General features: G+C 36.5%; 1 protein-coding gene across 3 annotated transcripts in view; it reads left to right on the top strand.

Annotated features, from left to right (window-relative positions):
• TMLHE (trimethyllysine hydroxylase, epsilon) overlaps positions 1-26,021 on the top strand; it is a 68,728-nt gene that overhangs the window by 20,516 nt on the left and 22,191 nt on the right. For 2 of the 3 annotated variants that reach the window (XM_029243875.1, XM_029243874.1), the window contains 4 exons: positions 13,536-13,712; positions 14,212-14,491; positions 16,095-16,214; positions 19,344-19,580. In XM_029243875.1, coding sequence (XP_029099708.1) covers positions 13,559-13,712; positions 14,212-14,491; positions 16,095-16,214; positions 19,344-19,580 — 791 coding nt within the window. In that variant the 5' untranslated portion in view covers positions 13,536-13,558. The remainder of the gene's footprint in view (positions 1-13,535; positions 13,713-14,211; positions 14,492-16,094; positions 16,215-19,343; positions 19,581-26,021) is intronic. The other variant, XM_029243876.1, reaches the window with a different exon arrangement.

The following is a 26,021-nucleotide window of genomic DNA, read 5'->3' as shown; positions in this document are numbered from 1 at the left end:
GCACTGCTGTGACAAATTACCATAAACTAATTGGCACAAACAACAGAAATTTATTCTTTCACAGTTCTAGAAGCAGGAAGTCTGAAATCAAGATGTTGGCAGGGCCATGTCCTCTCTGAAGACTCTAGGAGAGAACTCTTCCTTCCCTCTTCTGGGCTCTGGTGGTTGCCAACAATCCTTGGTGTTACTTGGCAACATCACTACACTCTCTGCCTCCATCATCTTCCCTGTGTCTCTTCTGTGACTTCAAATTTCTCTCTCCTTATAAGGGGACCATTTGTTGGATTTAGGGCCCATGCTAATCCAGTATGACCTCATCTTATCTTGATTATCTTCCAAGACCCTATTTCCAAATAACGTCTCATTCACATGTACTAGAAGTTAAGACTTCAACATATCTTTTTGGGGAATGCAGTTCAATTCACAACACCCTGGAAAGGGACAAAAACAACCATGAAGGCCACACTCCCAAAACATAGGCCCACTATGCACTCCAAAGACTTAGACTTAATTCAAAGATTAGAGAATTCCCCTCCCCCCCCACTACAACCAACTAATAAGCCTCCAGTTAAAATAGCAGTGGATTATAGCTGCAAAAGACAGACTGTCTCTGAGGTGAAGCACAAAGAGAAGGGCCAAGACCAAGAGGGGGGATAAAAACAAGATTACTAGAGAAATTTAAAGCCTCTCGTACCCATAGAGACAGTAAATGTCAAACATAGCCCAACTCTTGGCCAGATTGATATAGTCACCCATAAATTCCTATATACCTCAGTATCTACTGCTCTATACATGTCTGGCTGTCAACTACAAGAACAAAATTACAAAACATGCTAAAAGGCAAGAAATAACACAAGTTGAAGAGACAAAACACCATCAGAACTAGACTCACATATGACACAGGTGTTGAAATTTCCAGTCAGGAAATTTAAAATAACTATGGTTAATATCTTAAGGATTCTAATGGAAAAGGTAGACAAAATGAAAGACCAGATAGATAATGTCAGCAGGGTGATGAAAAATATAAGAAAGAATCAAAAGGAAATCCAAAGCACAGTAACAGAAATGAGGAATGACTTTGATGGGCTCATAAGATACAACAAGGGATAGAATCAGTGAATATAAAGATAGGTCAATAAAAATTACCCAGACTGAAATGCACAGAGAAAATGAGAGTGGAAACAAACAAACAAAAAAAGGGTATTCAGGAAGTGTTGAACAATATCAAAAGTTGTAACATATACATGAATGGAATACCAGAAAGAAAAGAAAGAAAGAACTAAGCAGAAGAAATATTTGAAGAAATAATTTTTGAAAGCTTTCCACAATAAGTGACAGACACCAAACCACATATCCAAGAAGCTTAGAGAAGCTTTGTATCCATTTTTAACCCCCCCACACACACAAAAGCCCACACTTAGGCAAAAGAGCAAAAACAAAGAGCAAATCTTGAAGGCAGTCAGAGGGGAGAAAAACACTTCACTTACACAGAAACAGAAGAATTACAGCAGAGTTCTCATGAGAAACTATACAAGCAAGAACACAATGGCATGATAATTTTAAAGTATTAAAAGGAGAAAAAACTGCCAACCTGGGATTCTATATCCAGCAATGCTTCAAAAGTGAGAGAGAAATAGACTTTCTCATATAACTTCTCAAAATATTGTAAAGGAATTTCTTCTGGCAGAAGAAAAGTGATATAGGTCACAAACTTGGATCTACATTAAAAAATGAAGAGTGTTCAAAATGAATGAAGATAAAATATAAACTTTTCTCCTTAATTGCACTAAATTTTAATTATTTAAATAGTAATGGCAGTGTATTTGGTGTTCATAGCACATATAAAAGTGAAACAAATGACAACAATGTGACAGAGGATAGGAGGGAGAAATTAGGGATATTCTATTATAAGGTAAATCAAAAGAACTGACAATACCAAGTTCTACCAAGGATGAATAGGAATCAGAGCTCTTTTTCATTGCTATTGGCATGCAAAATAGTATAGCCACTTTGGATGATACTTTTAGAGTTATCTAAAGGTGGACTTAGATTATTTAAAATGTACATTGTAAACATTAGGAAAACTACTAAAAAGTTTTAAAAAATAGTATGAATAATAAGTTAAGAAATGAGATAAAATGGAATCATAAAAAGTACCCAAGGAAGGGCTTCCCTGGTGGCACAATGGTTGAGAGTCTGCCTGCCGATGCAGGGGACACGGGTTCGTGCCCCGGTCCAGGAAGATCCCACGTGCCACGGAGCGGCTGGGCCCGTGAGCCATGGCCACTGGGCCTGCGCGTCCGGAGCCTGTGCTCTGCAATGGGAGAGGCCACAACAGTGAGAGGCCCGCATACCGCAAAAAAAAAAAAAAAAAAAAAAAAAAATAACCAAGGAAAATCAGAGAAGGTAGAAAAAGAGGAAAAAAGAAACAAGGAGTAAATACAACAAATAGAAAACAGCAAGAAGGTAGATTTAGAGTCAACTACATCAATAATCTCTTCAAATATAAATTGCCTAACCACACCAGTCAAAATACAAAGATTGTCAAAATGGATCAAAAAAAAATTCTACTATATGTTATCTACAAGAAACAAACTTTAAATATAAAGACTCAGGATAAAACTTAATGGATGATGTGGGGACAAGGGATATATGGAGCTGTCTGTACCTTTGTCTCAGTTTTGCTGTGAACCTAAAACTGCTCTAAAAAGTAGTCTATTTAATTTTTTTAATTTAAAGTTAAGGGATGGAAATAGAAACACCATGAAATGCTAATCAAAACAACAGTAACTATGTTAATTTCAGACAAAGCAGTCTTCAGAACATGGAAGATTATCATGGATAAAGAGGCACATAACATAGTAATAAAGGGTTCAGTTCTCCAAGAGAACCTGTAACTATCCTAAAAATGTATCACCTAACGATAAACCATCAAAATGCATGAAGCAAAAACTGGCAGAGATAAAAGTAGAAGTAAACAAATCCACAATTTCAGTTGCTTTTAATACCTCTCTCAGTAATCGATAGATTAAGCAGGCACCATCAACCAGCTTGACCCAATTGATATTTATAGAACAATCCATCCAACAACAGTAAAGTACACATTGTTCTGAAGTTTAAATGAGACATTCATCAAGGTAGACCACATTCTGGGCCATAAAACAAAGCTCAAAAATTTTAAAGACTCTAAAAACATATAGAGTATGTACATTGACCATAACAGAAAAAACTAGAAGTCTATAACAGAAAAGTCCCAAATATTTGGAAATTAAGCTATACACTACCAAAAAATGTATAAGTCTCAAGGAAAGTTAAAAATATTTTGAACTAAATGAAAATGAATATACAACTTATCAAAATTTGTGGTAAACAACGAAAGCAGTGGTTGGAGGGGGATGTATGGCAATAAATACACACACACACACGCACAATCTGTGTGCAGACAACTGCAAAACACTGATTAAAAAAAATGAAAGAACATAAATAATTGGAAAGACATTCCATGCTCATAGGTTAGAAGACCCAATATTTTTAAGATGTGAATTCTCAGTATGATCTATAGATTCAGTGCAATCCCACTCAAAAAATCCCAGCAGACTTTTTTATAGATATTGACAAACTGATTCTAAAATGTATGTGGAGGGGGCTTCCCTGGTAGCGCAGTGGTTAAGAATCTGCCTGCCAATGCAGAGGACACAGGTTCGAGCCCTTGTCCAGGAAGATCCCACACACTGTGGAGCAACTAAGCCCGTGCTCACAACTACTGAGCCCGTGCACCTAGAACCTGGGCTCCGCAACAAAAGAAGCCACCGCAATGAGAAGCCCATGCACTGCAACGAAGAGTAGCCCCCCTCGCCGCAACTAGAGAAAGCCCGCATGCAGTAACGAAGACCCAACGCAGCCAAAAATAAATAAAATTTTAAAATAAATAAATAAATAAATAACGTATGTGGAAAGACAAAGGTATCAGAATAGCCAATACACTTCTGGAAAAAAATTAAGTCAAAGGGCTTAAGTTAACCTTAGTACAGTTGACACAAACAACACAGGGGTTAGGGTGCCAACTTTTTGAGCAGTCAAAAATCTGAGTGTAACTTACAGTCAGCCCTCTGTATATACGTAGTTCCTTCATATATGTGGTTTTACATCCACAGATCAATTTAACTGCAAATCAGGTAGTACTATAGTATTTACTATTGAAAAAAATCTGCTTATAAGTGGACCCAAACAGTTCAAACCTGTGTTGTTCAAGGATCAACTACAATCAAGGCAGTGTGGTGTTGTCAAAAGGATAGATACATAGAACAGTGGAACAAAATTGAGAGCCCAGAAATAGACCCACGCAGATATGGTAAACTGATTTTTGACAAAAGTGCAAAGTCAATTCAATGGAGAAAGGACTGTTTTTTTCAACAGGTGGTGTTAGAACAGTTGGACATCCCTATGCAAAAGAGCAAAACAAAACAAAATGTTCACACCTGCCTCATACTTTGTGTAAAAAATAGCTCAAAGTTGATCATAAGCCTAAATGTAAAATGCAAAACTATAAAACTTGTATGAGAAAATGTTTGTTACCTTGGATTAAGCAAAAAGTTCTTAGATGCAACTTCAAAAGCTTAATCCATAAAGGAAAAAAATGGTAAATTTGACTCTATCAAAATTCAAAACATTTTCTCTGTGAAAGACACTGTTAAAAGAATGAAAAGAAAAGCCACACAGACGTGGAGAAAATATTTGCAAACCACATGCTTGAGAAAAGGTTTGTATGCAGATTTTAGAAAAACCTCTTAAAACTTAACAATAAGAAAACAAATAACCCAATTTTTAAAAGGGTAGAAAGATCTGAACAGACACTTCACCAGAGGACAAAAGTATGGCAAATAAGCATATGAAAACATGCTCAACATGATTTCATTAGGTAAATGCAAATTAAAGCCACAATGAGATGCTACTATACACTTATTAGAATGACTAAAATCCAAAAAAACCTGGCAGTACTTAATGCTGACAAGAATGCAGAGCAATAGGGACTTGTATTCATTGCTGGTAATAATACAAGAATAGTATAGCCACTCTGGAAGAAAATTTGGTAGTTTCTTATAAGGTTAAACATGGACTTGTCAACAGTTGCACTCCTAGGTATTTACCCAACTGATTTGTAAACTTATGTCCACAGCAAAAACCCACACATGAAAAACCACTTTATTCATAATTGTCAAAAGTGGGAAGCTATCAAAATATCCTTCAATAGGTTAATTAATAAACTATAGTACATCCATACAATGGAATACTATTCAGCAATCAAAAGGAATGACATGACATTCTGTTGAAGGCAAAACTATAGGGACAGTAAACAAATCAGTGGTTGCTAGGGGTCTGGAGAATGTGGTTACCCATAAGTATAGGGGAAATGCTAGAATGAGTCATGTGGTACCGGATTATAGTTGAAGACATCAGTATAAACTCATGTTTAGCCTAATATAGATACAGATGTATAGGTGCAGAAATAATTACAGTTGACCCTTGAACGATGCAGGAGTTATGGGTGCCAACCCTCTGTGCAGTCAAAAATCCGCATATAACTTGTAGATTGCCCTCTGCATACACAGTTCTGAGTCCAAGCTCACTCTGCTCGCTGCACAACAGGCCAATAAATCAGGAGATGAGGTGTTGAGGCAAGGAACAGTGACTTATTTGGAAAGCCAGGCATCTGAGAAGATGGTGGACTAATGTCCTAGAGTATCATCTTATTGGGGTCTGGATGCCAGTTTATTTTATAGAACAGAGAGGGGGAGGAGATGAGGAAGTAAACTAAAAAGGCCACAAGTCTTGCAAAACATCTCCTGGTTTGGCCAGCCTCGGGGAGGGGATGTGTTAATTTCTTCTTTCTTGCAGCCATTCACTGGTAGGCAGGGTCAGGATGTTTCCCTGTGAGCTGAAAAAAGGCACTTTAGTTTAACATTCAGGCAGAGGGGCAGGGTTCCCCAAGGTAGACCATTATGTATGCCAGTAGCTATAGACAACATCCTTTTAGTGATTATAGTAACAAAAAACAACAGAGAGCAAAGGTTAAAATAAAAGAAACAGATCCAACATGGAGTCTGATTTTGCTCTTCCTTGCTACAGATGCTCTGTATCCACATTTCCACATTCTCGGATTCAACCAACCACAGACTGTGTAGTACCATAGTATGTACTATTGAAAAAAATTCTGTGTGTAAGTGGATGTGTGCAGTTCAAACCCATGTTGTTAAAGGGTCGACTGTATAGATATGTTTTTACACATAGATTAGTATATTTCCTAGCTCTAGCCACTGAGAGGTCCTGGAAACAATGACACCACAGTGGAAATGAGAACACCCAGATCTTGGTTTCTAATACCATGCTCCAAGAAAAGGAACCAAGGGCTCCTTAGAAAAATGGACTATTCTAGAGCTGGGTCAGAGAAAATACAAGATGAGCCTGGAGAATCTTGAAGTCCCAGAAAGTAGGGAAGTGCTCAAAAAAATTATGAGGCAATGTTAAAGGGACACAGGAGCTAACTAAAAGAGCTTCTAATGGCCAAATCTGAAACAATTTGAGCAAGAAAATAAATAATATAATATTAGATTATAACCAAAAGTATAAAATAAATGAATCCATGCTGATATATGAATAAATTGGGAGAGTACATATAAATGTCCCATACAAAAGAATTCCAAATAATTTATGTAGATATTCCTCCTCCCCCAACTATGGAGGTGGATCTTAAGTCCCCAGTCCTAGAATGCAGGCTGCACTTAGTGATTTGCTGCCAAAGAATAGAATATGGAAGGAGGGTGGGGTAACTTAAGTAGAGAAATGTAGCAAACACTGCCTTTGATAGCACGTACCAGTGATATGATATGGTGAGAAGGGCACCTCACTCCTGTGGCTATCTTCGCCAAAACTTATAACCCCACTTTAACCATGATAAAAGCATCAGATAAACCCAAATTGTGGGACATTCTAACAAAATGCCTGACCAGTACCTCTCAAAACTGTCAAGGTCATCAAAAACAAGGAAAGTCACAGCCCAGAGGAGCCTAAGGAGACATGACTAAATGTAATGTGGGTCTTGGATGGGATCCTGGGACAGAAAAAAGACATTAGGGGAAAACTAATAAGATTCAAATAAATTATGGGATTTAATTAATAAATAATGTATCAATATTCATTCATCAGTTGTGACAAATTTACCATACTAATATATGGTATTAGTAATAAGGGAAACTGGGCAATGGCTACATGGGAACTCTTTGTATTTGCAACTTTTCTGTAAACTTAAAATCATTCTAAAATTTAAAACAAATTTATTAACAGAGAGGTAGTGGAAACCTCAAGCCATAAGTTTCACTATGAAAGGGAAAATGAGGTGGAGTGGTAGTGGAGGGGGAATATTGTTTTAAGATGGAAGACATTGCAACATGTTCGCTGATGAGAATGATCCAGTAGGAGGGGAAAATTTGATGATGCAAAAGAGGGGGATAGAAAAATTTCAGAAGTGTAGTACCTGAGTAGGAAAGAGATAGGATCTGATTCATAAGTGAGAGTGTTGGCCTTGATTAAGTGCACAGATATTTCAACCATAGTAACAAGAAGGTAGGCAGAATATATGGGCACAGATGCATGTAAGTGGGTGGATGTGGAGCATGGGTTTGTGGAGATTGTCTTCTAATTGCTTCCATATTCCCTTTGAAGGAGTAAGCAAGGTAATCAGTTGAAAGTGGGAAGGGAGAGGTGGTGTTGGCAGTTTGAGGAGAGAAGAGACTATGTATAATAGTGTTCTTGGAGAGTGAGTAAGTGATTTTACTAAGAAATTATGCAAGGACTGTTTGGCAGCGTTGAGTACTCATTTGATATTTCGGTGATGATTTTAAAATGAAAGTAACCAATACAGTTTAAATTTTTTTTCTCTAACAATGTTTAGCTGCTTGGCTGCAGGCACAGAGAAGGTGTGGACCTGAGTGTATCCGGGTCAGAGCTTTGTCAGGGAAGCATGGCAGAGGGAGATAGGGGGGCAAGGGAGTTAAGGGTGTTTGCAAGGAATTAATTAAAATGATGGATCATGGAAGGTGGGCCCTGTAAGGAGGGAATCGAAGACATTAAAGGAGGCAAGATGATGGATAACAAACAGGAGCTTATGGTCAATGGATTGGGGCTTTTTGTGTAGTTGAAGGATTATTACAGTGAAGAGTGCCTGAATAATTGAGCTGGAAAAGGAACAACAGGTAGTCAGAGTATAGGGTGTTTGAAATGAAAATTATGAAGGTATTACAATTAATAATGATTAAGCTGCCAAGAATGATGACAGGGGAAGGGATGATGGGGTGACAGTAAAAGACAGTAAACTGATCTTCATTTATTTAAAAATAAAGTGACTCAGGAGATACATGATTAGAGTAATTAAGAAGTTTAGAGTTATATAGGATAGCATGAGCTTCAAAGCAGCAATAAGGCAACTATCCTACCAGGATTACTGTAGCCTTGCCTTGATACCTTGATGATCTAGAAACTAGAGCAGTTTTTCCAAAGTTCAATCTGATTTTAGTACTCTGATTTTAAAAATTGCTTTATAGAGGCCCACTGTTAGAGATGATGATTGGCTGAAGGTGGCAGGAGAAAAAAGTGGAAATGGAGAGGTCAGGTGGATTTCAGAGTGATATAGGAGGCGGAAGTAACAAACCTTGGTGATTGATTAAATGTAGGTTACAAGAGAAATGAGTTGAGTCCTAAGTTTCTCTTCTGTATTGACATTTTGGCAAGACCTAATTAATAAACATTTGTTCAGTGTCAACTTTATACAGAACCAAAGATGGAAGACATAGTCCCTACCTTAATGTAAACATAAAACATAAAATGAGTAAATAAATATAAGAAGCATAAATAGCTTATGCCATATGCAAATTAAATTGATACATACCAACTACTTAATTTCAAAGGAAATGTAGGGTTAGTCAAGGAAGCTTCCTTGAATTAAATTAATTTTTAGCTAGATTTTGAAAGAAAAGATGGTCATTTAATTAGAGGAGCCTATAATTTTAAGGCAAAAAATGGCAAGAGCAGAGGTAATAATGAATTCCAGCCATGGAAAGGACAGTAAGCATACCAACTTGACTAAAATAAAGGGGATTTTTTGGAGCTTTTTAAGATATGAGTCCATCCCCATAGTACAAATTATTCCACGACTGTACAGTATGTGCCTGGCAACTTCTCACCCATCTAATAGGACAGGAGAAGATCATTCATAGTTTTGATGACAGGATCATTCTCATTTCTGAATGAGCAAGTACTAGGAACCAGGCGTTGTGATAAATGCGAAGCATGCAGTGATGGAGAAGACACATTCCCTATCCTCAAGGTACCGTCTTATGGCAAGAACAAACACACAGTTATAAGACAGTGTGTTAAATGCTTTTAGACAGCATATGGAGTGCTATAAGAACAAAGAGGAGAGTTACCTAACCCAAACTAAAGAGTTATAAATGACTGCCTACAGGATTTGAGCAGAGTCATGAATATTTAAATATGAATTAGGCAAGGGAAAAAGAGTGAGAAGGTAAGGATGAATGTTCTGGTCAGAGGGAACTGCATGTGCAAGAGCTTGAAGGTTATAGTTTGTCAAAACCCTGGATTACCTCAGTGTAATGACCAATCTGAACGAGGGTTGGTAGTACTTAATCACTTTTATCACTCTAAGGGAGTGGTTCTCAATAGTTTTAGTTTATGAATCTCAGAAATTCTGTTGCAAGCTATGGATCCTCTCTATAGAAAAATACAGAACTACACACACACACACACACACACACACACACACACACACGCAGAGTTTTACATATCATTCCATTGATCCTTGGTCAAGAACTCCAACTTCAGATCACCACCAAATAATAGCCCCATTCCACAGTATCAGCAGTTGCTATATCAGAGACTCAGTTAACTTCAGTGTCTGGATTTTCAAGCATTCAACACCAGCTTTTGACTCATAACTAGAAGATGTTATAGGTACATGGAGGTGATGTCCCAGTGGTCCACTCTGCTTCTCTCCCAAGGCTGTTAGAAGGGAAAGGCATTTCCTCCCAGGTAATAAGCTACCTACTAGCAGCATGCCTGTCTTAGACAATAGGATTTCTTGTAATATGCTTCTCAGACAGTTTGTATGGACTGCATGGGTCACTCTTTTCTGTTTCTATATGTATCTCAGGGTTTTTTGTTGAAAATCTGGACATTTTAGGTTATATCTTATAGAAACTGATTTCTGACCTCGCAGGGGGATTGTTGCTGTATGTGTGTTTTGTTTATTTGTTTATTGACTTCTCTGGAGTAATTCGTTTTTAACTGTGGCTTCTGTGTATCACAGTGGGGTCAGCATAACTCAGTGGTCCTCAACTGGGGGGATTTTGCCACCACAGGAGACACTTGGCAATGTCTGGGAACATTTTTAGTTGTCACAGCTGGCGAGGAGGATGCTTCTAGCATCTAGTGGGTGGAGACTAGGGATGCTGTTAAGCATCCTACAATGCACAAGACAGTGCCCTGCAACAAAAAATTATCTAGCCCTAGATGTCCATAGTACCAAGGTTTGAGAAACCCTGGTATAGTTTAGTGGCCAGCTAACAATCGGTTAGAGGTTAAGCTAAAAACCTTAAGCCAGTAAGGCTTCCACCTTTTGCCAATGGATGTGTGTGGATTGGGGCACACAAAGTTTAGGCTGTTTATAAGTCTGCCCAGGCTTTCAGTTTCTGCCATTCTTCACATGTCTCCACTGTGCCTCACATTCCTCCAGGGACATGTAGATAACTAGGGCCCTTTCCAATCTCTCCTTATTGTGCACACAGCCCTGCATGTGTGCACAGCCTTACCGAACACCGGGGATGTGAGGGGGCTTTCCAAGGCCCACTATAGCTGTCTCATTCCCTTGATCCCCTTGATAGATTTCTGGCTGTTCTGCGGATCTATTGCTTGTCCCAACCAGTGTGCCTTCCTTGATTGTATTCAACACGCAGGGCCATGGAGTTTTTATGTGCTCTGCTCCAAATAAATTTAGTCCCCTTCAGCAGCAAAGCTGCTGGCTTTCTTGGCTTGCCTGCCCTGGTAGAACTATTGCTGATGGAGCTGGTGGGGGTGGGGTAGGGAGTGGAAGCACCCCAAGCTAAAGCACACAGATTCCCACTGTTCTTACCCAAGGTTCAATAGTTTTTCTTGACTAAATGCTTCTTAATTTGTTGTAAGCCTTTGGTCAATTTCCAGGTCCTAAAATGGTTGTTATTGGTAATTTTGTCCAGTTTTATTATTGTTATTGGGGGAGAGGATTTTCCAAGCTCCTTACTCTGCCTTTCCTGAAGTCTCACCTTCAGAGATTCCCAAGACTACACTTTGAGAAACACTAGCATAGGACTTTGGGGTTGGACAACTTGAGTTCACATCCTAGGTTCACCACCTAATGATTATATGATCTTACAAAGTTATTTAACATCTCTGAGCTTTAGTTTTCTGTCCTTAAAGTGAGAATGATAACATTGTACAAAGTCAATTTGAGGAGTACAGATACACTGCATTTTTAAACTGTTTATTAGGATCTCATTGTAGATACACCACAGTTTATTCTGCTATTCCTCAACTTCCCCCACTGACGGACATTTAGTCTTATTTTCTAATTATTTTGCTATTATAAACAAAACTATTATGAATATCCTTGTGCATACCTCTTCATATGTGACGGTTTCTATAAGGTAAGTACTGAGAGGTGAATTTCTGGGTCAAGCAATAAATATACATATTTTTTATTATTTTCATAGAAACTTCCAGATTGCCATTCAGTGTGTCTTCACCAATTTATACTCACATTACCAATGTTTGAGAGTATGCATTTCTCCACATCTTTTGAAAACACATGTTTTAATCAAACTTTAAAATTTTTGTCACTCTGATGGATAAAAAATGATATCTTAATACCCATTTCTCTGATTACTACTAAGGTTAGAAGAGTTCATGTGTTTACTGGTCAATTCTGGTGACTTTCCTATTGATATCCTTTGGTCATTTTTCTATTGAGTTTTTATCTTAATGATCACAAGGATTTATTCTATATCCTGGGTATTAACCCTTTTACGTTAAAAAGATTTTTCCTGTTACTTGTCTTTTAACTTTGTTTTTTGCATTGTTTGCAAAACAGAAGGTTTTTATCTTCATACACACAAATTATATTTTATGTTTTTTGTGTCATATTAGAAAGGCTTTTCCTACCTCAAAGTTGTCAACATATAATAGTTTTATTTTTTATATTTTACTCTATCAGTAATTTACTGTTGAGGCTGACGTGACTCTAGAATCAATTTTTCAAAATTCATTTTTCCAAAACTAGTTATTGAGTAATCTATCTTTTCACCACTATTACAAAATGCCACCTTTAACATATACCATATTTTCATGTACAGTTGAGTCTGTTTTGAGACTCTATCCTGTCCCCTTGATCTCTTAGTCCATTCTGCATGAATATCATACTTTTTAAATGACTATAGCTTTATAATACATTTTTATATATAGTAAGACTTCCCCTCCATGCCTTTCTTTTTCTTTCTCAAAATTGTTACTTTATTAATTCTGAGTATGATTCTTGGAATTAGCCTGTCCAGTACATGAAAATTTTCACTGGGATTTGGATTGGAAGTACATGGAGTTTTGTGTATTAATTTCTGGGAGAATTCCTACCTTTTCATTATTGAATCTGCCCATCTGTGAGCATATTTCTCCATTCAAGTTTCCTTCAAGTCTTTCAGGATAGTTTTGTAGATTTCTCCATAGTAGTCTTCCACATTTTCATTTTTTCCCAGACACTTTATAGTTTTTGTTCCTCTTATAAATTTGAACTCCTTTTTATTTACCTTGTCTAAATGAATAACCTGATGTATAAGAAAGTTTGATTTTTTACTAACTTTTTATTTTGATACATCAAACTAACAGAAACTAACAGACTAACAGAACTAACAGAAAAGTTGCAAGAATGGTACAAGGACCTCCTTTATATCCTCTATCCATGTCTTCTTTTTATATACTTGAATGGCTTCATTCTCCAAATTTAGAACTCTGATCTGTTTTGAGTTTATCATGGACACCCAGTGACAATATGAGGTATGGACTCAATTTTATCTCTTTGCAAATGATTATCAGTTGTCCCAACACCGTTTATTTAAAAATTCATATTTTCCACAGTGATTACACCTGCCACTTTTTACATACCAAATTTCTTTATGCATTCATGTATATTTTTGGACTTTTTATACTCTTCTGTTGTTTTATCTGCCTTTTCCTATACCAACATCACACTGTTTTAATCATAGAAGTTCTGTACTATGTTTTAATATCTAGTAGGGGCTAGTGTCCCCCTCATTGCTCGCAGCTTATTTCTTGGTAGAAGACTGTTTGAAGGAAGTTTTCTGGATCCTGATTTTTTAGTTTTCCTAAATAAATAATGTAAAATAATATAATAATATGAAAGAGTGTGATCTTTTCCTTAGAACTGCAATATGCTAACACCGTGATGCGCTTCGATTATGTCTGGCTTCGAGACCACTGCCTCTCAGCATCTTGCTACAACTCTAAGACTCACCAGCGCAGCCTAGACACTGCCAGTGTGGATTTATGTATCCAGCCAAAGACCATTCGTCTGGATGAGACCACACTCTTTTTCACTTGTGAGTGGACAGGAGACTTGGTCTTCTTTGGGGTACTCTTTTAAAGGACAATTGTTTTACAAAAAATGGTTTGCCCCTTTCCAAAACAGGGTATTCTTTTAGTTACTCTTTGTTTTTCCTTTCTTTGGAAGCATTTATTTTTTAACCTTTTATTTTTCTTCTTAAATAAAATTGCTCTAATCTACAGATGACATCATTCTTAACCAGTAAATTGTTGGCAGTATTTATAATAATTATTATTATTATTATTTTTTTTTTTTTTTGCGCTACGCAGGCCTCTCACCGTTGTGGCCTCTCCCGCTGCGGAGCACAGGCTCCGGACGCGCAGGCTCAGCGGCCATGGCTCACGGGCCCAGCCGCTCCGCAGCATGTGGGATCTTCCCAGACCGGGGCACGAACCCACGTCCCCTGCATCGGCAGGCAGACTGTCAACCACTGCGTCACCAGGGAAGCCCTTTATAATTATTATTTTTAATGCCTTTTATTTTTCCCTTAAAAGGGCCAGATGGTCATGTGACTAGATATGATTTGGATTGGCTGGTGAAAAACAGCTATGAAGGGCAGAAACAAAAGGTCATCCAGCCTAGAATCTTATGGAATGCTGAAATCTACCAGCAAGCCCAAGTTCCATCTGTAGATTTCCAGAGCTTCTTAGAAACCAAGGAGGGACTGAAGAACTTTCTACAAAACTTTCTGCTGTATGGAATTGCTTTTGTAGAAAATGTCCCTCCTACTCAGGAACACACAGAGAAGTTGGCAGAAAGGATCAGCTTGATCAGGTAAGTCATTAGTTTCCTGAAATCTGCAGAAATTAATTTCCAGTGACAAGTATGGTCACCCTCGTTTTTCCAGAATATTTTGTGGCCTGAATAATGGGATTCCCATCTATAGTGCTTTATCTGAAGCCCAGATTTCTAATCTCTAAAGACACTTACATGTTTAATATGGTGAAGACTTCAAAGTCATTGGTATTTTTTTCGAGCCCAGTGATGCTCAAAGTAGGAATTAGTCATTGTACACTAGAAAGAGCACTAACTTGAGTAAAGAGAACCAGATAGTAGTCTGAGTTCTACCATCAAGCAGTTGGGTAAACATAGACAACTGCATAACACACACACCCCTACCCTCAATCCTCACCCCCGCCGCCCCAGTAGCCTCTATTTTCCTATCTGATCAGTAACAGGATTGAATAAGATGGTGTCTAAAGATCATCTACTTTTGACCTTCTGTTATTCCTAAGACTTAATTCAGAGGCTGGTTGTTAATACTACTGCCTTATACTGTATAGCATTTAACCAGCATATTCAAATCCGTTATTTTCATTGGTCATTATAGTAATCCTGATAAGTGTGTATTTTATCTCCTGTTCTACTGATGAGGCTCTTAAGGCTTAAATGTATTAAGTGGCTTGCCCAGGACTGCTCTGCTAGTAAGCAGTAGAACTGGGATTCAGATAGCTCAGGTTTCCTGATCCTAAATACAATGTTCTTTCCATTGCATTTCTAGGTAGTATATAGATTTATCTTCTGTAGTATTAAATGTGATGTAAACCAACTTTGTTATAATTAGTACTTTCCTTTTATTTCATAAGAGCCAGATATAGCTCATTGTGTAGCAGACAGTATGCTGGGTCATTTGCCCTATCCTAGTAGAGCATAATTAACATTTGTGAACCATTCAGTTTCAAACACAGTTTGAGAACTTTCAAGTAAAAAAGCTGTGCTAGTAAGCAATAAATTGACAGGACTTTAGAGGTTATAGTTCAGAAGGAAGACCATTTCCTGTTTGGATTTTGAGGGTTCAGAGAATAAGATGAACTCTGAAAGCTAAAGAATTAAAGTGACCTTTAGTCAGATCTGAGCCTAGTAGGAAAATAACTATGAAATCAAAACCCATGATGTTATTGTATCTCTCCTCAAGGAGAGATACAATAACAGTGATACAGCAACTCTCACTAAATACTTGCTAATATAAACTATCCTTTCTCTTTTTCTTATTCCTACATGTCTAAAAGATGGGTGAAGATCTACATTAATCACTTCTAAAAGCAGCTACCCAAAAACATCTTTTTCTATGTGAGGAAGGTGAGTGCAGGACAGAAGTTTGAGTGTGAAAGCTATTAAAAGTAGAAACATAAACAGAGTGGGATGATTCCCTAAGCTTTCAAACTGTATTATCCTTTCACCCTTTTCCCCCCAGCTTCCTAGAATATTACTCAGTGGAGGAATTGTTTAGACTGGTGATGTGTTCAACTGTCATATTTACCTTATAGATGGAAATCTGGAGCCAAACAATCTATCGTTATTTGTGAATAATTAAAGAAAGTATTGGAAAGAGTTTTGAATGATAAGAATGAAAGGTTTCCTATACTTCATTTGACAGAGAAACCATCTATGGGAGGATGTGGTATTTCACTTCAGACTTCTCCAGGGGTGACACTGCATACACCAAGCTAGCTCTGGATCGGCACACTGACACTACCTATTTTCAAGAGCCCTGTGGGTAGGTGGATTAGAATTTTCCAAAGTGGGATCATTACGTGTGATGGTCTTGAATAGTTTCTTAATCATTCTCTGTTTTATTTGAACCAAGATCATATCTGCTGCTGCTGATTTGTATGACTGTTTCTTTTCTCCATAGAAACATGATCATTTTTAAATACCCTAGCTCAGTCTTCTTTAGACTTACAGGAATAAAATTTTTGAAGTGATTGAAAATCTACCTTACTACATAAAGGGATGTAAATTTTGTTTAATTTACATTTTTCTCAAAGTAATTACAAATAACTTGCCAAAAATGCATTGATTAACCATTAGTTTGGGAATTTGTACAGTTTTTCATATTTAGTTATTATATTGCAAAGGGGTCAATCTTCCAAACACAACTACTTTGGGTATGGTAGTAAGAGGAATTTAAATCCAATTTACAAGAAGTTGGAGAGGAGGAATGAATGAAAAATAACCTTATTACATGGGCTCCGAAGCTATTGAGTCAAAGATAACGTATACCATACTTTTTTGCAGCTTTATTGAGATATAATTGACATATGACATTGTGTAAATATAAGGTGTACAATGTGTTGATTTGATATGGTCGTATACTGTAATATTATTACCACCAGTAGCTAACAGAGAGTAGATCTTAAATCTTCTCACCACAGAAAAGAAATAGTAATTATTTGACATGATACATTGATTTCCTTTAAGGGTTTGGAACCTAAGAATATTTGGTTCAGAGGAGGAAGAATAAAGCATCTTTTTGACATCCTGCTCAATGTTATGGATATACAAAAAGCCCTGCATCCTCATTCTACAGGATGCAGAAGGAAGAATATGAGGAAATGGGATGAGAAACAGTTGGACAGGGGTTGAGGTTCAAATATTGACTAGCTCTTTTCTCTCTGACCACTACCAGAGATACACAGTTGTCTGTGCCTTTAATTTAACCCTTTCTAATCAATGGCAAGGACCAAGTACATGAGCAGTATAATGAGAGTGGTTAAGAGTTCGGGCTATGGAATCAACCAGACCTGGATTTGTATCCCAACTGGAACATAGGTTAGCTTTGTGATCTTGGAAAATAACTTAACCTCTCTGTGCCTCAGTTTCTTCATCTGTAGAATGGGACTAGTAATAAAACCTGTCCATTTGTATTGCTTAGGGATTAAGTTACATGATGTATTTAAAGCACTTGGCATACTTCCTAGAACATAATAAATGTTCAATAAATACTAGCTATTATTATTATCATTTTAGCCATTGTCGTCATCATCATCGTCATTGTTATATGCTTATGCTTTCTAAAGCTACCTTTGCTCAGGATCTCATCCTTTCCAACCTCCTTGGGGATTTCTCTCTCCTGTATCTTCAGCCTTCCATACATATTGACTCCTTCCTATCAGCTTTTCATTTCTTAAATCTCTACTTTTGTACACTTCCTTTGACTCTATCTCCTTCTAGTTACAGCCCCGCCTCACTCCTCACCTTCACAGCTAAACTTATTGAAATAATTGTCTACATTCAGTGTCTTTTCATTCTCACTTCTCATTCATTCTTCAAACCTGTAGTCAGCTAGTTTATCCACCCCCCTCCCAATTAAAATTAATCTCTCCAAAGTCACCAGCAACTAACTTATTGCCATACCCAGTGTGTACCTTTCAGTCTTCATCTTATTTGACCCCTGGGGCCATTTACCACTACCTCTTCTTAAATATCCTTTCTTTTCTAGTTTTCCTTCTATATCTATAGCCATTTTTCCTCAGTCTCCTGTGCCAGCTTATTTTCCTTTGTCCATGTCATAAATATTGTTGTTTCTCAAGGTTTTCTCCTTCTCCCTCTTTTCTTACTTGAAATGATCTCTCCAAATGACTTCTTCCATGCTCTTGGCTTTAGCTATCACCTACAGACGACTACAAAATCTACCTCTCTTCTAAGGTAAACATGTTCAACTGGCTACTAAGTAATCCTAACCTAGAAATTTCACAGAAAGGTCAACATAGCCAGAACTGACCTTTCTCATTTTAATTGTATTTACCCTAGGTTCTCCTTGATTTTATTCCTTCTATCTTTATTTATGTTTATTACTTATTTTACTTTGTTGTTTACTTTTCCTTATTTCTTCTTTTTCCCTAAATTACTATTAATTTTATTTTCCCCTTGTTAATTTGAAATTTTTACTTTAGTTTTCCAGTCCATTAATAGTTGCATTTCCTTTTCCTGTTAAATTTTCAGCCACATATAACTCAACTATTTCAACATGTCCTTAAACTGAACCTCTTCCTCAACCCCTCTCACCCCCTTTTTATCATCCAATTATGCATCTGCCTGTGTTCTCTTGGCAGATGGCATTATTTGTCAGGTTGTCCAGGTGAAAAACCTGCAGGCATTCTAGATATTTGCCTGTTCGTCGTCCTCTGTCATGTTGCTTAGCTGTGTCCTCTTTTCTATAAAACCCATCTCTAAGCTCAACCCCTCAGTATTTTTCTCTGCTATTTCAGTTATCCAAGTTGTTTTCCATGTTTTTTGTCATCTTGCTTCCCACCAGTTCATCTCCCATCTCAGTTTAAACTCGTTGTTTTACGTTGATATCTTTGGTCATACTTTTTTTTGGGGGGGGCCTGGAATGCCCTCTCCTCACCTCAATCTCATTTCAGCCCAACTCTTGCTCATTCTTTAAGACTAAGCAAAACCATTCTCATCCACCTCCAAAAACATTTCTCTATACAACACACCACTACAATAATTTCCTCTGTTTATGGCTCCACTGTATCTTGTATACAACTTTATTATAGTGCCTGTTGGTACTTACTTGCTTCATCTCTTCTTAGTAGACTGGCCTTCTTTAAAACAGAGACTATACCTTATTCATGATGGTATTCCCTGAGTCTGTCACATATAGCCATCAATACATATTAAATATGCTTAGGAGGAACCTGTAGTGGCATTAATATTTCAAAGCACAAAAAAGTACAGCTGGCTATGAAGGGAAGACAATTGGGAAATGAGATTTATTTCTTAGTGAAAAGAAAATGACACAGTGGAGTCAATAATCATTTCATATTTTTTTTCTAAAATTTTGATATATTCTCTTTTTTCCACTGAACAGAATAATTTAATTTTTCCCCCTCTTTAGCATTCAAGTGTTTCACTGTCTTAAGCATGAAGGAACAGGTGGCAGGACACTGCTAGTAGATGGATTCTATGCAGCAGAACAGGTACTTCAGAAGGCACCTGAGGAATTTGAACTCCTCAGCAAAGTGCCATTGAAGCATGAATATATTGAAAATGTTGGAGAATGTCACAACCACATGATTGGGGTAGGGCCAGTCTTAAATATCTACCCGTGGAATAAAGAGCTCTATATGATCAGGTGAGTACCAAAGAACTATCTCTCAGTGTAATGTATTTGTCAGATATTAGTCTTCTAATGTAATGAAAATTCCTAATATCCTATGTCTGTCACATTTTAATATTGCTATTGTATAGCTTTCTATTAGTACAATTTCCATTCTTATTTTAATTCCCATGGAATAATAAATAGGCCAACAGAGAAGGAATGCTAGATTGGAGGGGACAGATATTTCACATAGCATTTAAAATGAAAACATTTTAAAAACAAAACACAGTTATTAAATTGTGCTCAGTCACCAAATAGCTAGGGTACCCAAAGGCATGATAACAACAACATTTGACTGTTGCCCAGGTTTATGCAAAGCTCCTGACCTGTGTATATCCAATAGTCTACTAGGTATTGCCACCTAGTATCTTGTAGGATCATAAAGCACAGTTTATTCAAAACTGAATTCATCATCTCCACTCATTTCAAGCCTTCTCCTTCACACTGAATTGTGAAGATAAAAATAAATTGTTGCCCCTGTCTTTGCCCCTGGATTGTAGTCGGAACTACATAAATACTAAATCACTTCCCTGGGATAAGCTCCACTGGAAAACTCTCCCTCAGTCATTCTTATATCTCAATTGCCTAAAACAATGAGTAGGTGCTCAATATTTTCCCAAACATTTTATTACGAACATTTTTCATAATACAGAAAAGTTGAAAAGCATTTACAAGAAAACTCACATACCTACCACCTAGATTCTACTATTGAGATATTGCTATACTTACTTTATTACCTGTCTATCCATCTTTCTATCCCTCTGTTTATCTATCAATTAATCTTATTTTTGATACATTGGAAAGTACATTGCAGATATGAGTATATGTCCCCCTAATATACTTCAACATTTATAACCTTAAGTCTAAAGTTCAATATTTGTTTACAGATCTTTAATTTTGATATAAAATATACATACAGTGATGTTATAAATATTGAATATACACTTGCTGAGTTTTGAAAAATGCATACACCTATGTAACCCAAACCCCTATCAAGATATCGAATATTACCATCACTACAGAAAGTAACTTTATTCCCCTTCTCAGTCCAACCCTGCACATACACTGAGAGGAAAACCCTGTTTTGATTTTTTACCACCATAGATTAGTTTTGCCTATTCTAGAAATTCAGATCATGGAACAGATCTATTCTTTTATGAATAAACACCTGAGCTGTTTCCTGTTTGGTGTTATTATGAATAAAGCTTCCATGAATGTTCATGTAAAAGTATCTTTGTAGATATGTGTTTTCATTTCACTCAGATAAATACCGAAGAATGGAACTACTGGATCGTAGAGTAGATGACTTTTTAGTTTCATTAGCAACTGCCAGAACTTTTACTAAAGTACTTGTTCCATTTTACATGGACATCAACAGTGTATGAAAGTTGTACCCACTCCACATCCTTGTTAATACTTGGTGGTGTCAGTCTTATTAATTTTAGCCATTATGGTGGGTATCTCCTTGGGGTTCTAATTTGCATTTTTTGGTGATTGATGATGTTGAGCCTCTTTCCATGTGCATGTTGACCATTCATATATTTTCTTTTGCTAAGTATCTAGTTAGATCTTTTGCCCATTTTTTCACTGGATTGTCTTTTCATTATTGAGTTGTAGGGGTTCTTTATATACCCTGGTTACCAGTTCTTACCTGATATGTTTTAGGAATATTTTCTTCTAGTCTGTGGCTTACCTATTTATTTTTTAACTGTGATGTTTGATAAGCAGAAATTTTTAATTTTAATGAAATGTAGTTGATCCGTTTTTTTCCCTAATGATCATTGAATCTGTGACCTGCATAAGAAATCTTTGACTACCCCCATGACATAATGATATTCTCCTACGTTTTCTAAAGGTGTTATGGTTTTATCTTTTGCATCTAAGTCAGTGATCTATCTCAAACTAATTTTTTACATGTTGTGAGGTAAAGGTAGAAGTTCCTGTTTTATACACATGGATACTCAGGTGTTATAGCACCACTTGTTGAAAAGACCTTCCTTTCCCCCATTGGATTACCTTTGAAACTCTGTCAAAAATCAAATGACCACATAAAGGTGAGTTTGTTTCTGGACCCTCTGTTTGGTTCCATTATCTATTTGTGGATCTTTATGACAGTTCCACACAGTCTTGGCTACTGCAGATTTATAGTAATTCTTGAAGTCAGGTAATATGTTTGTCAACTTTGTTATTTTTCAAGATTATTTTGGATATTCTAGGTCAGGGGTTTACACACTTTTCTGTAAAGGGCCAAATAGTAAATATTTTAGGCCTTGTAGGCCGTATGGTCTCTGTTGCAACTACTCAATACTGTGTGGAAACACAACAGCAGCCATAGACAATATGTAAATGAATGGGTATAGCTGTGTTCCAATAAAACATTATTTACAAAAACAGGCAGGAGGCTGGGTTTGGCCCACACACCATAGTTTGCCAGCCTTAGTTCTAGGTTCTTTATATTTTCATATAAATTTTAAAATCAGCTTTTCAATGTTTAGGGGAAAGCCTGTTAGGATTATGATTGAGATTGCTTTGAATCTATAGATCATTTTGGTGAGAACTGACAAACTAACAGCTTTGAGTCCTCCAATCCATGAACCTGATCTTTCTATATATTTGGTCTTATCTAATTTCTCTCATCAGTGTTTTATATTATTGAAGATAGAGATCTTGTGTATCTTTTGTTTATTTTATTTCTAAGTATTTTTATGTTTTGATGGTATTATAAAATAAAATTTTAATATTATTTTCCAATTGTTTGCTGCCATTATATAAAAACAATTTATTTCTCTTTAAATTAGCGTTTTATTCTATAGCCCTGCTAAAGTTATTCATTAGTCCTGAGAAGTTTTTATTTTTTAGGTTTCTTGGAACTTTCTATATAGACAATCATGTTGTACGGACAGTTTTATTCTTTCCTTTCCAATCTATATGCTTATTTATTTGTTTTTCTTATCTTGTTGCATTGTTTAGCACTCCACTATTATGTTAAATAAGAGTGGCAAGAACAGACATCTTTAGGATGAAAGTGTTCACTATTTTGCCATGTATGACATTAGCTGTAAGGGTTTAGTGATGTTTTCTATCAGATTAAGGAATTTCCCTTCCAAGTTTGCTGAGAGGTTTTTATAACCATAAATGGGTATTACATTTTGATAAATGTTTTATCTTCATTTATCAATTGAAATAATCATATTATTTTTCTTCTTTATTCTATGGATATGGCAAATTACATTAATTTATTTTCAAATGTTAAACCAACCTTGCACTCCTAGGATAAACTGTACTTGATCATAATTTATTACTATACACACACACACACATATATGTATATGTGTGTGTGTGCATGTGTATGGACCCAGTCAAGAGATAGATACTACATGGTAGGTTAAACAGGGAAAGGTTAATATAAAGAATTAGGAACTAGGATAAAAGAGTGACTATGAGATATGAGGAAATTAATGTATATAATATTCTTTCAGAGCAGCTACAGTGTCATTGCATTTTAAGCACAATGCTTTGCCATCTAATTTGATAACAAAATAATCCATACTCCTCTGTGCCTTAAACACATGACACTTAAGTCCTCTTTTGTTGTTCCAACATTATGGGTATGCACTGGTAATAAAAAAGTTTTAAATATTATGGAATGACAGTATGTAACATTCAAAATGCTGGTAGTAATAACTGTATCACCACAATTTGTAATGTGCTGAGCAGTGGTGCAAAATGATGAGAGCACCACATATGTCTCTGTTGCTACTACTCAACTCTGCCATTGTAGTATGGAAGCCACCATAGACATATAAGTGAATATATGTGGCCATGTTCCAATAAAACTCTGTTTCTAGACACTGAAAGTTGAAATTCATATAATTTTCATGCATCACAAAATTTTTAAAAAAGATATGAGGAAATTCATTATAGTACCCTAGGGCTGAGGCAGAGTATCCAAGGAAGAATAAACATGGAAGAGGTTCAGATCTGGAAGAAAGAGTGGTTCAGCCACCTGATATCAGAGAAGTTTGCTGATTTAGCCAGGCAGGAGCTGGTCTAGAGTTGCTGAGCAAACAATAGGCCACCCTTCCAGAGTACAGGCAGGCAAGGGAGCCGGCAATCAGCAACTGGTGGTGTGAGTGTGCAACGGAAGCCTAGGTGCCAGTGAAAGCATGCAATCTAGGTGCTCTTAAGTCTTCCTGCTTTCACTGGCACTCAGACTTACTTTCGGTATGTGATCCCACAGAACACAGGAGGCCTCCTGCAGGTCATTCAGGGGCTCTGGTTTACTATGCTGAGAGGGCTATGGAAAGGTTGTCACCAAGATGAGGCTGCAAGGTGGCATAGGGACCGTGTCCTGGGCCCTGAGGGTTGGTGCCACCTGATGCCCTCACACCCACACAGCAGAGACCTGGCTAGGGCCAGAAATAGCAAGAGAACCTCTTTCTCCTGCAGTGTCCCTCCAACACCAGCTACTGAGAAAGTTTAATGTTGTACTCGCTATAAAGGAAAAATGCTAAAAGAAATTCTTAAATCAAGAACATGTATTGTATGTAAGGATGCATTCAGAACTGAGAAGCAATAAATTAGTAACTGATACATACATATCTGGTTTCAGCTTAATAATATCATGTTGAGAAGTTTTGCATCTAGGCTTAAGAGGGATATTGGTCGACAGTTTTCTTGTTTTGTAATGACTTTGTAAAACTCTGGTTTACCAAAGAGTTTGTGTGGTATTAGTGCTATTTCCACCTTAAATGTTTGCTAGAATTTACTAGGGAAACTGTCTGGGAATGGAGTTTATTTTATGAGAAAGTTTTGGATATTAAATTCAATTTTTTATGTATATATAGAGCTAGTAAGATTTTTGTTTCCTCTACTGGTTCTTTCAATAAATCTGTACATTTTATCTAAGTTGTCAATTGTTTAGTCATAAAGTCATTCATAATATTCTCTTATTCTTTTCATATAATGTCTATCATCTCTGTAATGATGATTCTTGGTATTAGTAATTTTAGCTCTCTTTTTTTCTTGTTTAGTCTAGCTAAACGTTTACCAATTTTGTTCGTCCTTTCCAAGAGCCACCGTATTGCTTTGTTAATTCTCCCTATCGTTTGTTTCTATTTTATTGATTTATGTTATCTTCATTATTCCTTTATTTTTACATACTTTTGGTTTAATTTATTCTCATTTTTCTAGTCCCCCAAGGTAGAACCTTATATCATTGATATTATACATTTAGTCTTTTTTAATACAATCATTAAAAACTATGTTTGTACCTCTAAGCCTTTTTACCTGCATCCTACAAATATTGATGTTTATTTTCATGATAATTAAGTACGAAATATTTTCTGATTTCGCTTATGTGTTCTTTCTTTAACCATGTTATTTTGTATTCTGTGTCCTCTCTGATTTTTTTGACTAATTATTCCGTCAGCCACTGAGAAAACAACACTAAAATATCCAAATAATATGGTGATTTTGTCTATTTCTCCCTTTAATTCCATCAGTTCTTGCTTCATGTTTTTTGAGTATCTGTTACTAAGCACATACTAATTTATGATTTTTATGTCTTTCTGATGAAACAACCTTTTGTCATAAAATGCCCTCTTTCACTTTGTTTTCAAGTCTATTTTATCTGAAATTAATATAACCACTCCAACAATCTTATACTTACACTTTGCATGCTATTTAATTTTCTGTCTTCTTTTTCTAACTTATCTGTGTTTGTGTGTTTAAATAAATGGCATATACATACTTCAGTCTTACTTTTTTATCCAGTCTGACAATCTCTTTTAATTGGGATATTAAGTGCATTCACATTTTTAAACCTTTAAAACATTTTAAAAGTTATTTGTATACCATAAAATTAATGTTTTAAGTATCTAATTCAGTGATTGTTATTGTATTTACAAAGTCATGTAACCATCATCACAATCCAGTTTTTGACATTTCTGTCAACCCAAAAGTTCCCTCCTGCCCATTAAGCAGTGACTCCCCCATTCCCTCACCCCAACCCCAGTCCATCACAGCCCCTAGCAATCACTTATCAACTTTCTGTCTGTATGGATTTGCCTATTCTGGACATTTTCTGTAAATGGAATCATATAATACATAGTCTTTTTTTTGTTTATTACATCTTTATTGGAGTATAATTGCTTTACAATGGTGTGTTAGTTTCTGCTTTATAACAAAGTGAATCAGTTATACATATACATATGTTCCCATATCTCTTCCCTCTTGCATCTCCCTCCCTCCCACCCTCCCTATCCCACCCCTCTAGGTGGTCACAAAGCACCGAGCTGATCTCCCTGTGCTATGTGGCTGCTTCCCACTAGCTATCTATTTTCCATTTGGTAGTGTATATATGTCCATGCCACTCTCTCACTTTGTCACAGCTTACCCTTCCCCCTCCCCATA

This window comes from Monodon monoceros, unplaced genomic scaffold (genome assembly GCF_005190385.1).
Source record: "Monodon monoceros isolate NGI ecotype Baffin Bay Population unplaced genomic scaffold, NGI_Narwhal_1 Super_Scaffold_3, whole genome shotgun sequence".
Lineage (NCBI taxonomy): Eukaryota > Metazoa > Chordata > Mammalia > Artiodactyla > Monodontidae > Monodon > Monodon monoceros.
Note: the sequence above shows the minus strand (reverse complement) of the source record. Positions and strands in the feature narration are given on the sequence as shown.